The sequence below is a fragment of the Lipotes vexillifer genome, unplaced genomic scaffold, assembly GCF_000442215.2.
Source record: "Lipotes vexillifer unplaced genomic scaffold, Lipotes_vexillifer_v1.1 scaffold902, whole genome shotgun sequence".
Lineage (NCBI taxonomy): Eukaryota > Metazoa > Chordata > Mammalia > Artiodactyla > Lipotidae > Lipotes > Lipotes vexillifer.
The window spans coordinates 594,537-609,949 of NW_006794304.1; the positions used below are offsets into that span (position 1 = coordinate 594,537).

At 50.2% G+C, this 15,413-nt stretch overlaps 4 protein-coding genes across 6 annotated transcripts in view; 3 read left to right on the plus strand and 1 right to left on the minus strand.

Moving 5' to 3' along the window:
* The window catches only part of NDUFS2 (NADH:ubiquinone oxidoreductase core subunit S2), a 12,397-nt gene extending 7,603 nt beyond the window's left edge, over positions 1 to 4,794 (plus strand). Inside the window, exons 5-15 of the mRNA XM_007467132.1 lie at positions 1,176 to 1,296; positions 1,475 to 1,587; positions 1,840 to 1,914; positions 2,085 to 2,162; positions 2,302 to 2,387; positions 2,592 to 2,711; positions 3,395 to 3,524; positions 3,804 to 3,899; positions 4,079 to 4,162; positions 4,304 to 4,361; positions 4,562 to 4,794. Coding sequence (XP_007467194.1) covers positions 1,176 to 1,296; positions 1,475 to 1,587; positions 1,840 to 1,914; positions 2,085 to 2,162; positions 2,302 to 2,387; positions 2,592 to 2,711; positions 3,395 to 3,524; positions 3,804 to 3,899; positions 4,079 to 4,162; positions 4,304 to 4,361; positions 4,562 to 4,599 — 999 coding nt within the window. The 3' untranslated portion in view covers positions 4,600 to 4,794. The remainder of the gene's footprint in view (positions 1 to 1,175; positions 1,297 to 1,474; positions 1,588 to 1,839; positions 1,915 to 2,084; positions 2,163 to 2,301; positions 2,388 to 2,591; positions 2,712 to 3,394; positions 3,525 to 3,803; positions 3,900 to 4,078; positions 4,163 to 4,303; positions 4,362 to 4,561) is intronic.
* Positions 4,795 to 5,374: 580 nt separating this feature from the next.
* On the plus strand, positions 5,375 to 8,608 carry FCER1G (Fc epsilon receptor Ig). The gene is made up of 5 exons (XM_007467133.1): positions 5,375 to 5,482; positions 7,341 to 7,432; positions 7,593 to 7,628; positions 8,070 to 8,090; positions 8,244 to 8,608. The coding sequence occupies exons 1-5, from the start codon at positions 5,431 to 5,433 to the stop codon at positions 8,304 to 8,306; spliced, it is 264 nt and encodes an 87-aa protein (XP_007467195.1). The 5' UTR covers positions 5,375 to 5,430; the 3' UTR covers positions 8,307 to 8,608.
* A 2,398-nt stretch (positions 8,609 to 11,006) lies between these two features.
* APOA2 (apolipoprotein A2) lies at positions 11,007 to 12,106 on the minus strand. The gene is made up of 3 exons (XM_007467134.1): positions 12,034 to 12,106; positions 11,617 to 11,749; positions 11,007 to 11,241 (listed from the first exon to the last, which is right to left on the minus strand). Exons 1-3 carry the CDS (start codon positions 12,083 to 12,085, stop codon positions 11,115 to 11,117), a joined length of 312 nt encoding a protein of 103 aa, XP_007467196.1. The 5' UTR covers positions 12,086 to 12,106; the 3' UTR covers positions 11,007 to 11,114.
* A 2,101-nt stretch (positions 12,107 to 14,207) lies between these two features.
* TOMM40L (translocase of outer mitochondrial membrane 40 like) overlaps positions 14,208 to 15,413 on the plus strand; it is a 4,403-nt gene continuing 3,197 nt past the window's right edge. Inside the window, exons 1-3 of one of the 3 annotated variants that reach the window (XM_007467136.1) lie at positions 14,208 to 14,284; positions 14,506 to 14,756; positions 15,053 to 15,120. In XM_007467136.1, coding sequence (XP_007467198.1) covers positions 14,642 to 14,756; positions 15,053 to 15,120 — 183 coding nt within the window. In that variant the 5' untranslated portion in view covers positions 14,208 to 14,284; positions 14,506 to 14,641. Of the gene's footprint in view, positions 14,285 to 14,505; positions 14,757 to 15,052; positions 15,121 to 15,413 lie in introns of those variants that run through there. The other 2 variants (XM_007467135.1, XM_007467137.1) reach the window with 2 other exon arrangements.

A 15,413-nucleotide genomic window follows, 5' to 3' on the forward strand; every position in this document is an offset into this window, starting at 1 on the left:
GGGAAAGAGGAGAGAGACGTCAACTCCCCAGGTTTAACAGCTGATTCTTGTATCTTCCAGCATTCTAAGTTTGTTTTCGAAATACTCAGTGAGTCAGAGTGACCGGGAGGGAGTTTGTAACAGAGTTTGCTGTTTTTAGGAGAACTCTGTGACCCAAATAATGAGGGTCAGATTTGAAGAAATTGGATCTGGGATAGGGATCTGAAGTTTTTTTCTTACTATCATGAAGAAAGCTCTTGATAACAGAGGACGATGGAGTTAGGATTTAGAGCCAGCTGACTAGAATGTGATTCCCCCCCAAAGAGTCCAGGCAGTGATGGTTTCTGGTCCCAGAGTCCATGGAGTTAACCCCTGTAGCTTCATCCCACGTCACAGTGACATCAGGGCAAGAACTGGCTGTTCCAAGGAGAGGCGTCTTAGCTCCGCCTCCTTCCTGGAAGCTGAAGCTGGTACAGCTGGGACTTAGCTTTCTTGGTATTCTGGGGGAGAACCATTTCTATCTGACTCTTCCTACAGAAACAAATCCCGTTCTTCTTGGTGTTCTTAATTTCCTCCTGAGATTACCTTTCTCCTTTAGTATCTCAGAGAGGCGATCTTCTTTGACAGAGGCGTCACTTGGCCTAGAAGACTTGGTTGGCAGTGGTGTGCTGGAGCTAACTCATACTGGCTCACAAGAGCACTGTTAAATTTTCAGGAACTTTGTGAGCCAGTTGTTAAACACAGCTGTTATTAAAAATCAGATTACACTAGCTTGCGATTTAATATATTAAAAATCAAGGTAAGAAGTGTGAAACTCCATGCCTTCATTATTTTACTACATTTTTCTACGCTGTGCTCTTTAGGTATTTACTTCCATTGTATCTGTATCGTGGAAATACTGTGTAATGGTGTGCTACTCGGCCCAGCGCTGTCTGTGGTCAGTTACATAATGTTGGTAGTTTAAAGTGGGACTTCGTAGGAGTATTTTCACCATGGAAATGGGCAAACACGACAAATCGGGGTCCCCCCACCTTCACCCCCTTCAGTGTGTTTCATCCTGCCTTTCTGAGGCTCCTGAGATTGGGAAGGTTTATGTAGCACTGACCTCTGATGCCCACTGAGAGCAGTGCTTCTAGCAGCCAGACTGAGGGTTCCTTGGCCTGTTAGATGTGATCCTGATGTCTCCCTCTTCCCAGGCCCTTCCGTACTTTGACCGGCTAGACTATGTGTCCATGATGTGTAACGAACAGGCCTATTCGCTGGCTGTGGAGAAGTTGCTCAACATCCAACCTCCTCCAAGGGCACAGTGGATCCGAGGTATGCCCCATCCCCTTCTTCCTGTGGCCCACTGAGAGTGCAGCATAGTGCCTCTGCCCCCCATCTTAGGAGCGCCAAACCGGAGCCTAGTATGCAGACCCCAGGCTCTGCCCAGAGCTGCTCTGTCAGCCTGGATCCTTGGCTCCTATATCCTTCTCTTGTCTTCACCTCTCTGCAGTGCTGTTTGGAGAAATCACTCGGCTTTTGAACCACATCATGGCTGTGACCACACACGCCCTGGACATTGGGGCCATGACCCCTTTCTTCTGGTTGTTTGAAGAAAGGGAGAAGGTATGAGAGGGAGGAAAGAATAGGAAAGGGGAAGGAGGTGCCAGAGGTAGAGAAGGTATGAAGGAGACGAGAGTAAAAGGAGAGAACATTTAGGGGGAGAAGGTATATTTAACCTGGGTTATATTCTTGAGGAGCTCTGTGTCATGAGGGGTTGGTTGGGCACCAGAAGGCTGGGGCGGGGGAGTAGACCATCATGGTGTTGGACTTAGGGGCCCGGGACTTTGTCACTAATTCCCAGTGTGTCCTATCAAGATGTTTGAGTTCTACGAGCGAGTGTCTGGGGCTCGGATGCATGCTGCTTATGTCCGGCCAGGAGGTGTGCACCAGGTGAGCAGGCTCCCCTGCCTCTCTTAAGGTCCAGTCCTTGCTTGTATCCTCTGTGGCCACTGGAGGGCAGTCCTGGCTGATGGAAGGACTAACCCTGTATCCCTGAGGCACAGCTGGCTCTCCTTAGTGGAGACTCTGCACTCACTGTCGATTCTCCATCTGTCTTCTAGGACCTACCCCTTGGGCTTATGGATGACATTTACGAGTTTTCTAAGAACTTCTCTCTTCGCATTGATGAGCTGGAGGAGGTAAGATAGGAGTCAGTGGGAAAAATCCCTCTTTTACCCCAAGAGGATCTGTGGGATTAATCCCCAGTTATAAAGAAATACAGAGGTATGTGAAGAGTGTCATGAAGAGTGTTCACACACCAGCTCTCTTGCTCAACAGATGCTGACCAACAATAGGATCTGGCAAAATCGGACAGTCGACATTGGGGTTGTAACAGCAGAAGACGCACTTAACTATGGTTTTAGGTGTGAGGAATAAGACTTCTCTCCTTAGGGGCGGGTGGGTTCCAGCTTAATCTCTTGGCTTCAGGTGTGGCGCCTTCCTTGCCATGCTGTCTTTGTATCCCATGCCCAGAGCGTGCGGGAGGGAGAGGGGAGACTAGGGAAGAGAGCATGCCTCTTTTCTTGGTTTGTGGAAAGTGACCCTTGGTCCCATTATACTCTCTACAGCGGGGTAATGCTCCGGGGCTCGGGCATCCAGTGGGACCTGCGGAAGACCCAGCCCTATGATGTTTATGACCAGGTGGAGTTTGATGTTCCTATTGGCTCTCGAGGGGACTGCTATGATAGGTGAGGCCCAGATCCCTTCTTAGCTCATTTTCCAGCTAGTTTCCCCTGTCTAACTTTTCTCTTAACTGCTTTCTTCTTTCTCATACTTTGCAGTATCTACTGGAGCTCTTGTGTGTGTTAAACTAGGTTGCTTTTCAAAGCACTTGCACATATGGGACATTTCATTTTACCCTTACATTCTTCTTATGTCTTAGATGGAACTAGTTTGGGCTGCATCTTATAGCTGAGAAAGCTGAAGCATAAAAGTTAGAGATGAGCCTGGGATATTATTCTGTTAGTAGTGCTTGAGACTAGAATCCTCCTTATCCAGTGCTATTTCCACTAGATTCTAAGCTTCAAATTCCATCCCTCTTTACTGACCCCAAGAAAAATTTGCTACTGTTTTCTTTTTGAGTCACTTGGACTCTCACCTGTTCTATACTCCAAAAAATGTTTAAGAGGGTAATTAAAGAGGGAACTATTACAGGACATGGTCTGAGAAAACTAGGAGAGGGCCCAGTGCTCGAATCAGAAGACTGTAGGTTTTCTATGGGTGGCCAGGCCAAGCAGAGATGCTGCACTAGGAGAAAAGGATGAGGAAAGTTACCTAGCACTCTTCAGTTCGGCCAAGGGCATCCTCCCAGCCTCACATCTCATCCTCTGGCTGCTCTTCTCTTGCTCTGAGTCTGTCTCATCTACTTCAGGTACCTGTGTCGGGTGGAGGAGATGCGCCAGTCCCTTCGAATCATCTTACAGTGTCTGAACAAGATGCCTCCCGGGGAGATCAAGGTTGATGATGCCAAAGTGTCTCCACCAAAACGAGCAGAGATGAAGGTTAGCTGTAGGGGGAGGGAAAAGGGGGAAAGGGGGCAGCGGCTGGGGAGGAGTATCTTTGGATTAAATCCTACTTTTCAGTTTTCCTTTTTCAAAGAATTCACTGTATAAGATTCTTAACCTCCTGTAGCCTCCTCTCTTTTTCTATAACTTCTCTGCTCATTGACTTACATGTGGGATTTTAGACTCCCTGGGGGTAGAGATGATTTTCTGTGTGTGGGTACACCTGCCATACAGTTTGGTTCTGGCTTGTTGATGCTCCGTTTTTCCTCTCTCCAGACTTCTATGGAGTCACTGATTCATCACTTTAAGTTGTATACTGAGGGCTACCAAGTTCCTCCAGGTGCCACATACACTGCCATCGAGGCTCCTAAGGTGAGGCAAGAAGGGGAAGGAAAGGACAGTACGTGGAGTGGGTGACTGGCGATGGATGTTCAGATAAATGCTTGTTCATCATTGAGAGAGAGGACGTGAGGGTGAATAGAGAGGTTTTTGTTGGCAGAGGAAAGGGTTCTTCCTGTTAATGGAGGCAGCCATCCTTCTTCCTTGGACAGGGGGAGTTTGGGGTGTACCTGGTGTCTGATGGCAGCAGCCGTCCTTATCGATGCAAGATCAAGGCTCCTGGTTTTGCCCACCTGGTAAGAACCAGCCCCAAAGATTCTAAGGCTAATACATGAAGCCAGTAATTAATCCTTGGTTGAGATTTTTATGAACTTTCCCTCCTCCTCCTTCTACCCTGTTAATCTTGCCTAACATTATTGCTGTCTTAATCTCTGCAGGCTGGTCTGGACAAGATGTCTAAGGGACACATGTTGGCGGACGTTGTTGCCATCATAGGTACAAGGCCTGTTGTGTGGTAGAGGTGTTCTAGGCAAGGGACTTTGAGACTCTGATTGGGGACAGAAACTGAACACTTCCTGTTCAACATAGACTATGGGCATAGACTCAAATCCTCAAATCCTCAGTTTCCTGAGCACAGTAATGAGTTCTAGATTCTTGGTAACATCACTTTTTCTCTCCTCCCCCTGACCTCCTAGGTACCCAAGACATTGTGTTTGGAGAAGTAGATCGGTGAGCACGGGAACAGCGTTGGACCCTCCCTGCCTACCAGCTTCGTCTGTGGAGCCTGTCCATCGTTGGGAGTGGGACTCTGCGTGTGTGTGTGTGTGTGTGTGTGTGTGTGTGTGTGTGTGTGTACACGTACGTGAATGCTTAGCTGTCAGGCTTTCTGTGCATGTACTGGAAAAGGAGAAATTATAATAAATTAGCCCAAACTTGGGGGTATGTCTTTCTCAGTATCTTACTGTCTTTCAGTTTGATGGGAAACTCACGAGTGTTAACCCTCTACTTCTCTGTTAGACTCAGTCCTTAGCAGTTTTTCCTGCTCATCTCCGCCCCTTTTGTGACCCTTGTCCTTTCCACTTCTCCATTGCCCATTTCCTCTTTTTCCCTTACTTCCTCCCTGCCCAAAGCTTGCTGCCCACACTAATTGGTAAACTCCTCAAATCAAGACTGGGTACAAAGTTCCAGGTGGGAGAGAAAGGGGCTATCATGGGGTCTTAGGGAATTTTGAGGGGCAAGTTATCAGGGCTGTGTCTCTGAACAGGGCTAGAGTGAGATGGCGGGTTTAGATAGCCTTTCCCAAGCATGGGTGTTGCCTCTTTCCACGGTAGCAGGGGCTTGGTCACTGAAGGACGGAGACATAGGAGACCGGATCTCCTAGCTCCCTTAGTTGGCCCTTCCGGGAGCCGCCCGGTCTCTAGTGCAGGAAGGGGAAGGGGCCAGAGCTCAGAGGAAGGCGTGGCAGGAAGGGGGCAACTCTGTGGTCAGGGAGCCGCTCGCAGAGCACAGCTGCACAGTGCCATCAGTGTCCGATCCCCAGCTCGTGGCCCCTCGGCCCCTGCCCATGATGTTTCCAGCAGTGGTCTTGCTCTTAATCCTTTTGGTTGAACAAGCAGGTAAGAGGGTTTGGTGAGGGACAGTGAGCTGGGCTCCAGGGTGGGAATCAAGGGCATGTGTCTGAGGGCTGAGGCAGGGACAGACAGAGGAAGGCTGGCACTGGGAGGATGGGCACAGAGACCCTGAGGCTGGTCCTGTCCAGTCTCTCAGGGCGCAGGAATTGTAGTTCCCTCCTTTCTTGTCCCCTCCTTACTTTTTCAGGACTGATAGATACGTAAGTCTTCAGTTTGGCAGGGGAAGGGAGTGGGTGTATGACATGAAAAGCTGGTCTGGGGAAAAATTCCGTTTCTCACGATCAGCGTTTTCTGTGGGGTGCCTTTGGTCTTATCCATTGGGAGCTGATCTCTAGCTGGTTAAATAATATTTATAAAGCCCCCTTTAGGAAGGCAGGGGCCTGTCCTTGTGTTTAGGAGTGAGGCAAGGGTAGTCAAATATGTGATTGTGGCTTCTGTGGGTCGTCACTAAGGCACAGTTGATGTGAGGGTGGGGGCAGCGTACAATGCCCAGTTCCAGAGAGCTGAACGTCAGCTGAGAAATGGAGGCAGAAATGGGAAGTCCTCTGCAGCTCTGAGGCTCCAGGCATTCTCTAAACTCTCCTCTCTCTGTCTGGGTTGTCTGTGCTTTGAAGAGGGATAGTTACAGCTGGGGTTCGGGGAGGAAGAGGTTAGTGAAACTTAAGGGCAAGTGGGGAAGTTAAAAGAGATGGATGGAGTTCCACCAGCCCAGCTGTGAAGATGGAAGGACTAAGTGAGCGGCCAGTCTGCTGCCATGGGATGAGGGAGCAGGGGCACTGAGGCATAAAAGAGGGCACAAACCTGGAACGCAGAAAACCTGAATTTCAATTCCAGCTCTGGCCCTTCACGCTATGACCCTAAATGAATTACTTAGCTTTTCTGAGCCTTGGTTTCGTCATCTACAAAATGGCGATGAGGTTTCCCTCACGGGGTAGTTTTGAGATTTATGTAATACCGTGTGTGAAAGAGCGTCACAGAATAAAATGTACATCACCCATATGTCACATGCCCATGAGCCCTTCTGATAGGGGTCAGAGCAGATAGAGGCTGGAGCTCAGACTTTATTTGATTATTTTCCTTGCACGAAACGTCCTCTCTCAGTGGCCCAGCGTGAGTAACAGGGCAGAGTACCCGGAGCCGGAATCCATACAGCTTGTGGTCATTCCCTTGAGCCTGGGCTAAGACACTCGCTCAGCCATATGTGCAGAGCCATCGGTATCTATAAGGCCAAGGAAAGCAGGCACCTTGTTTTTACATATTTAAGTGTCTTAGTTGGGGGTGGGGGGTGGACAGAAAGCGATGTGGCTGAGGCTAGATGACCCATAATAGAGTGATTGCCTTCCCTCCTTTCCTCAGCTCACATCCTTCCTGTCCAGCCCTCAGCCACAGGTCACAGGACTTAGCAGAGACACCCCTGTGGTTTCTTTGCTGAAATTTGTCACTGCCTCCATTCACTTTACCCTCCCCTGGGCTGACGTTTTGGTCTTGGCTCAGTGAACTCACATGGGTCCCTTGAGGGCTATAGAATGCTCAGTGGTGCCTGAGGAACCCACAGTGCTCAAAAGAGAGGGTTGGGGGCTGAGGGGGAAGCTCTCAACTCTCAGAAGCTGTAAGTTCCATCGCAACAGAACTGTTCACACTTCCTGTCCTACCCCTACCCTAGGGTGAGGAAGATGGGGGAGAGGTGGGAGAAATAGGAATCTAGAGAGGAAGATGAAGTTTCTTCCCTGGGTCGGTGCCCCTCCAAGTCCCGTCCTACCTCCCAGAGCCCTTTCTTTCTCTCCTCTGAGCACCAGATCTTTCCTGCTGCCCCTGACCCCATGGGTACCCTCTGTCCCCTCAGCGGCCCTGAGAGAGCCTCAGCTCTGCTATATCCTGGATGCAATCCTGTTTTTATATGGTATTATCCTCACCCTGCTCTACTGTCGACTCAAGGTAAGGCTGGGCAGCGTGGGGTGAGGGCTGGAAGGAGAAGTGGGAGGGTAGGGGCAGCATGGCTCCAAAGAGAGGGAATAAAAGGGGTTCCCCTACAACGTTTGGAGGTGGGGTTGGGCCACTGACTTCACCTTTACTGATGGCCTTTCCCCTACTCCAGCTGCAGGTGCGAAAGGCAGCTACAGCCAGCTATGAGGTATGGACCCTTCCTCAACTGGGTATCAACAATTTTTCAGTCTCTCAGCCCTTCTGGGGCTTTAGCCTTGGGGTCTGCGGTCTCTGGCGGGGGGGCGCATGGGACTCAGGTGCTGATCTGTATAAGCTTCAGAGGTCCCCCTCCTACCTCATCCTACCCACCCTGCCACCTAGCCAAATCACAAAATATTCAACAGGTGACGAGGAAGAGTCAAGGGTAGAGCGACAAGGAGTACATGAGAGAGTTGTATGTTGTGTGTATATGTGTGTTGGCAGCCATATGGGTAAATGTGCATTCATGCCCCCAGAGTATCCATGGGAGTGCCCTCTAGCCCAAGGGGGCCAGCCACCCCTGGACACATACCTCCCGGGGTAGGGAAGAAGGGGCTGAACGGCCCTGGAGTTGTGGGTCTCTAATGCCTTGCCCCTTTTACCTCTGCAGAAATCAGATGGCATTTACACGGTGAGTGAACCTGCCTCCCAACCCCAGTCCCAGGAAGTCAGCAGAAGAGCGTGGGCTTTTGAGTGAACTTTGGAAGGGGTAGGGCCTCTAGGGTGGGTAGGAGACCCTGTGATGGGCTCAAGCTCCTGACTATCCTCTGACTTCCACCTCCAGGGCCTGAGCACCCGGAACCAGGAGACTTATGAGACCCTGAAGCATGAGAAACCGCCACAATAACTTTAGAACAGATGCCCTTGGTCACTTCCTTCTTCCACTTCCCTCCCAGCCCTCGTAGCTGGCATCACATATGCCTCCCCGCCGTTAATGCCAGCTGACCCTATCCCTGTAATGATGCTATGCCCCCCATTAATAGACACCAGTGCTTCCTCCTCCCTGTCAAAGACCTCAGATGCTCTTCATTAATGTTTATATTCTAGTCACACCTCTTTATGCCACCCTTCTCCGCGTCCTCGTCCCCAACTCCCACTAAACGATGGAAGCGGAAGGCACTAACATCAATAAAGTTACCACAGACTGGACTCTATTCATTCCTTCATTTAATATACATTTACTCAGCCTCTACTAGCCTAGGCTGGATACTGAAGATATCACGAGGCAAATTTAGTGCCTGACCTTCCATAACTCATAGTCTAATAGACCAGAGCTGTTCTGCTTGATTGAGGGATAAATGCTGACTGTGACTGGGGGAGGGATGAGACCCTTGACCCCCAGGCTCTCTAGCAGGGTGCTGGAGCAGGGAGTAATGTGTTGGGAGTCTAGGCACATTCAGAGACACGTGAACCCAAGAAGTGACTTCCGCGCCCAGCTTGGCCCTCTGTGTCTGACAACTGAAACGAGGTTGGGTTGCGGAGGAGCCTGGCTATCCAACCCCAAATAGTCACCAGTCCAGATCAGAGTGGGCTTCAGGGAGCAGTGTGAGCGCAGCTCGCAATATACATGCATATGGGCATTATTAGCATAGCTGAAAAGCCAAACATGCAGAAGGGATGGTGCGACTAAAGCTTGTGCGATGCTCCCAATGGAAGGTTTTATGGGAACCGTGTTTTCAGTGGATTCTGGGGCAAGAGGAACCTGAGGGAGCCAGGTCTGGGCTGGAGGAGGGTAAGGCAAAGGGGAACAAGTCAGGTCCAGACGGGAGGCCAGGTCCTCCAACTGCATGGGTGAGTGGCGAAGGAATCCCCCTTCTCAGTGCCTACCCTGTTTCGAGGCAGGATTCCCTGGTAGTATCTGAATCCCATCTGATGCTGTCTGTTCTACCTCTGATCCAGCAGCCCTGTCCAAATGGGTCCGGAGTCTCCAGGCTTACCCCTAGCAACCCCGTGTACTGCATGGTGACCTACGCTTTTCAATGTGTTTTCCATCCTGTCGTACCATTTGATCCACTCATTAACACTGTGAGGAAATTCAGGCTCTTTGAAGTTAATTAACCTGTCCAATGTCATCTTGCAAGTGACGGACAGATCTGTGTCCCTGCACGTTTTGCCACATGAGGAAAAAATAAATGGATACTGAGAAAGAAAGGGGAAGAAAGTAGTCACGAGTGGTAAGGGTCTTAAAGCCCAGACTGAAGAGGTTGATTAGCATACAGAAGAGCTGGGGAGGGATAGATTGGGAGTTTGGGATTGACACGTACACACTGCTATAGTCAAAACAGATAACCAACAAGGAACTACTGTATAGCACAGGGAACTCTGTTCAACACTCTGTAATAACCTAAATGGGAAAAGAATTTGAAATAGAACAGGTACATGTATATGTATAACTGAATCGCTCTGCTGTACACCTGAAACACAACATTGTTAATCAACAAAACTCCAATATAAAATAAAAATTAAAAAAAAAAAATATATATATATACAGAAGAAATTGGAGCTATCTCTGGTGTCTGGAGAAAAGGTGATTTCAGATGAGATATGAGTCAGGGTAACTAGAGAAGTAACTATTTTAAATATAAAGTGGAAGTAAACTTTTATTGGAAAATGCCCATTTTCCCATTTTGGGTTATATATACAGAGAAATTGGAGCTATCTCTGGTGTCTGGAGAAAAGGTGATTTCAGATGAGATATGAGTCAGGGTAACTAGAGAAGTAACTATTTTAAATATAAAGTGGAAGTAAACTTTTATTGGAAAATGCCCATTTTCCCATTTTGGGTTTGTGAGTCTCCTGCATCAGTCCAGCCTGACCTCCATTCCATTTTGATTTAATCCAGGTATCACAGCTACCAAAATTTCTCAAGTCCCACATGTCCATCAAGTTGGAGATCTGTTAGGCCTTTAACTGGCTACCACGTCTACTAGCTCCAGGCTCTAAGGTGGCTACCAGAACTTGGGCCAGTTCCATGAATAGCACCCAGATAATAGTGGGGGAGAGGCTTGGAATGGGTGTTCCCAGACAGGGGGTCTAGGTGAGAGGTTTCAAATGGAAGGATTAGAGCACCTTCAGGGAGAGGAGTCTTTTATTGCAGGATGGGGGAAAGCACAGCGTTCCCCTGGCTCAGAAGGGAAGGGAGGGGCCTTGGGTGACACCTTTGGGCTCATTTTGGGGAAGCTTTCTGCTCTTCATAGTATGACAGAGGAAATTCTGAAGGGTGCTCTCATTTCCCGTGACCTTCAGGAGTCTAGGGATTCAGTTCATGAATCTTTCATGCCTTTCAAGGTACCATGTCCACGGCAAAGTCTCTTTAGTTTCTCCTGCAGGGCCATTCCCAGGCCTGTAGAAAAATTCCTGGGGTTTGGAGAAGAGTCACAGGCACCCCTACACTGTCATTTCCATCACTGGTCTCTTCAACCCTTTCTCCACCCCTTCACACCAAAACCCCTCTCCTGTTAGAAGCAGATTTCGCTTTGTTCTCCCTTCTCCTCTTCCTCCACTACCCCTACTTTTCCCAGTCCCCAAAACATACCAGGCTCACAACTTGATTCCTTCAATATTTATCGTAGAAAACAAGGAATAGGTAGGAAGAGGAGCTCTAGGCCTGGCCAGTGGGTGTTCCAGGGGCCAGCTGGGGATGGAAGACAACAGTCTAGGAAATGCACTTGGCAACAGGCTGTGTTTTGAGGTCCATAAAGCTGTCCAAGAAGTTGATCAGATCAGTTCCAGCCTTCTTGACCAGGGGTGTCAGCTGCTCCTGTGCCTTCTCAAAGTAGGCCCTGGATATGTGAGGGATTAGAAGTCAGGATGAGGGACTGGTAGGGGCCTTCTTGGTAGTGGGAGGTGAGACCCAAGTCCCCAGACTCTAGTGCCTGGTCTATCCTGGCATGGCAAAGCTCCTAGGAGGAGAGGCAAGCCCTCCGCTGGGCAGAGGAACAGACCATAGAGATAGAAATTCAAAGCCCAGTTCCTGCTACCCCTATCTGTCCAAGAGGTCCATGGGATCTGTGGGGTGATGAAGGAATTTTCTCTACAATTTAAACCTCATCCTCCCTAACCCCCACCCCTTAGCTCAGTCTTCTGTAGGACCTCCCAGCTTCCCCTCTTTCTCTCCATAGCCCCCTGGTCCATGAACCCCCTTTGTTGAGACTTACTTGGCCTGGATTGGAAGCTCTGAGCCCTTGGCCTTCTCCAGCAGGTCCTTGCCGTAGTCGGTCACAGTCTGGAAGTACTGAGAGAACAGGCTCTGCAGATTCGGCTGCTCTGCCTGTCTCCGAACCAAAGCCCCTGCACATACACAAAAACACACACACGCACACACACACATCCTCAGCTGAGTCCCCAACAATGAGGCCCACATCTCTGCCAGTATTCAGCCTCAGCTCTCAGCTCTCTCCCCAAACAGGTATCCAGCTCCAGGTCTTTGGATGCACTTTCTGGGCTTTAGAGAGGGAATGATTTTTCTTTTAAGCTCTCTGGTTGCCAGACCTGGGCATAGGAGAACAGACAGATGGGCAGCTAGGACCCAAGCACCTTTTCCTCCTTGGGACCCCTCTTCATATCACACCCACCTTCAAGGCTACAGATGGTAAGGAGCAACACAGTCATTGGAAGCAGCTTCATGGTGTTAATGGAAGGGAAAGTGGCCTGCGAACAGGTGGGGGCAGGGAAGGTCACTGAAGCGAATGGGCTTCAGCCCCTCCCCAGAGACCCCTACCTACATGTCCACGCCAACCTGGTTCCCTCCCTTTCTACGGTTAAATCTCTGGTTGCTGCCCACACCTCTTACTCCCTTACTTTACCTAGTCAGCGTTGCTGTCCTTGCCGTCTGTGCCTGGCCTGGCTAGGGAGGCAGGGGCTATATATCTGTATGCTTCCCCACCCCCCTGTCAGGTGACAAGTACTTTGGAGCAGTCCAGTAGGGCAGGGGCTATACTGGAGTAAACAAGTTAGAGAAGTGGGGGGAGAAGAGGACAGCATGGGGACTCATGGTGACAGGGTAGGAGGCAGGGGGTGCAGGCCTTAACGGATGCCAAAGGGGTATACTTTAGGCTTATTCGAGATCCATTCCTTTGGGGCCTGGGCCCAGTAGTCCTTGGATTTGAACGCTTCAGAAAGCAGGATTCCTAGGGGTTTTTTCCCTGGAAAGCTCTGACATATCAAGCCCTCAGCCCTTGGTATCTTTCTCCCATTATGGGTATATTTCATCTCCCAACCCTATCCCCCATCACTGCAACTTGGCAGAGAGGTATTGGGGAACAGAAGAAAGGACAAAAAATCAGAGACGGGGTGAGGGGAATGCAGGTTAGGACGATAAAGGTTAGGGCCAGAGGCCAGGTGTGATTGACTCTGTACCTTTTTGAGTTAATGTGTAATGAATGAGATGGGAGAGAAAACACTAGAGCCCAGAATGACCTTCCTGAGTGCCGATCAGTGAGCACAGCCCACCCCCAATAAAACAAATTCAGAAAGCAGCCGCTGCCCTGCCCCTGAATTGGAGCGCTCTGGCAGGAAAAGAGGTGAGTGAGAGGCTTCTACCAAGGATAAAGGTTGAAGGTCTCTGGGCATTTGATCACCTTACCAGTTCGAGGCAGTGGTCAGCCAATATGAGTCAGCAGGAGCCATAGCATCCCTCTGACCAAGGCCCTGACCCTTGGCCCAGCCCTGTGAGGGAAGGCAGAGGTGCATTCCCCAGGCCCAAGGTATTTGGGTGAAATCAGCTAAATAGATATCAGAAGTATTTGTATCTTTCATCCTTTTGCCCCCAAAGTATACGTAGAGCATTCCTGAGAGATGGGAGTGGCGATGTGAGAGCTAGTGCGGAGGCGACCAGAGCCTAAGAAATCTTATTCTATCTTCAACTATTCCCCTGTGGAGCACTTAGTTCTTGAAGGGCACTCCATTGACTTGTCTGCAGCTTTGGAGTGGAGCGCATTGAGGGCAGGAGTCCATATTCCTCGATTTTATTTGCCAGCTCTGCCTAAGGAACCAGGGAAGGAAGGATTAACTTCAGGGGTTGTTTCAGGGAATAGTTCTGCTAGAATTAAGGCTTACCTCAAATTCTCACACCCATTCCCATTCTACCAAGAGGACAAGAACGCCAACTTTGAGAGGTGCAGACCTCCAGGAGGGAAGGAAGTGTAGGTCCATTTTCCTACGGAGAGCTGTACCCGTGCGTCGAACTGATTTGGGGGTATACTGTGTACTGTTCAGGACTGTGAGGGGGAGTCCCCAGGGCCTGGGAGGGTGGGGGCGCCTAGGGGTGTTCCGAAGCAGTGTTCGAAAGAAGTTTTCACGGTCGTTCCCTCCGCCACCCTTCACAAAACGCGTCTCCAGGCTATATGGTGGAGGGAACTTCAGTGGCTCAAGCTCCAAGATGCTCCCTCTAGTGTCTTGCACGCTCAAAGGTTTTTCCCGACCTTGGAAAGGCAGGGCGATCTAAGGCCATCCACTTGAGTAAGTCTAAGCATCTACCAACAAGTCCCGTCTGTCTCTGCAGTGCCGGGTCGGAGCTCTCATGATGAGAGGTCTGCCACTCCTTTGCGTCCTCCTCTCCCACTGGCCCATGCTCAGCAGCCAGGCAGCTTTTTTGCTTTTTTTTTTTTTTTTTTTTTTTTTTTTTTTAATCGATTGGGCGGAGCCCAATCAAGGGAGGGTTGGGTCTCTGAAATCTTTTTTTTTCGCCCGGTTCCAAGATGGTGTTCATGACTACGCTGGGAATGCAACGTGAAGCCGCAGTTCTGCCATCATTCAAGATGGCTGCCCCCATCAAGATGACCGGGGTGTGCCTGGGGGAAAGGGGCAGCATGATGGTATGAGACGGTAAGGGTTATTTCTCCATTGCAAGCCTCACCTTGAGGCATAGGAATGAAGAGCAGAAAGGCTAGGAAGCTGGGTGAGGTCTGTGGTGGAGGCTAGGATTAGAGAGTGGGGGAGGGTACAGGGGTGACAGGTGGGGGTGAGGGATTAAAGATGGGATGGGAGTGTGCCTGGGGTTCAAGCTCCCCACCGGTGCCCTCTCCCCCCCACTCTTCCTGTTCCAGGTCTAGCGTCGGACCATGTGGAAGTTTCTGGGACTGGGGAGCCGGATAATGGGGGGTGGGACCCGTGCGGGGTAGAGGGAGCAATAGCGTCCTTTCCCAGGCGAACCCCGGCCCCTCCCCTGATCTCTGGACTGAAATGGGGAACACATTGGGCCTGGCACCGATGGGGGCTTTGCCCCGCCGGAGCCCCCGTCGAGAGGAACCTCTCCCCAACCCTGGGAGCTTCGATGAGCTGCACCGGCTATGCAAAGGTGAGAACTTGGCATCTGGGTGGCTCAAGTTGAAGGGGCAGAGAAGGGGAGGGTCTTGAATGGTGGGTGTCCAGTGATGGGAGCAGAAAAGGGGAGATCACACTTGGGGCGGGCAGCCTCAGGGAGGATCAGGTGCTCAGTGCAGCGGAGCACTTCCTGTTACAGGACTTGAAAGGAGGTCAGTTCCTCCAAAGCAGTTTCTATGGGATTGAAAGGGGAGACTCCTTCATGGGGTAGGGGTTCCTTGCCTGTGCTTATTCCTTCCCTTCCCCTCCCCTCCCCTCCACCCGCTTCAGATGTATTCCCAGCACAGATGGAGGGAGTGAAGCTCGTTGTCAACAAGGTTCTGAGCAGCCATTTCCAGGTGCTCCCACTTTTCTGGCCCCTCCTTTCAATTCCTCCCTGCCTGTCTCTGGATCCTCTTCCCCTTTCCTTTGTGCTCCAGCCTTAGCCAGGCTATATGGGACAAAAGAGAGAGAATATGGGGGCTCTCTTCACTTCCTTTGCCTGTGGGACTTGTTGCTTTTAACCTGGTGACCCTCTGTATATGTTGTAATGTTTGGGTTTCTTAAAAGACCTGCTGGATGGGGACAAGATGAAGGGTGGGATGGGGGATTGAAATAGAGCAGGAATCCTCTCTCCTCCATTCACTTTTCT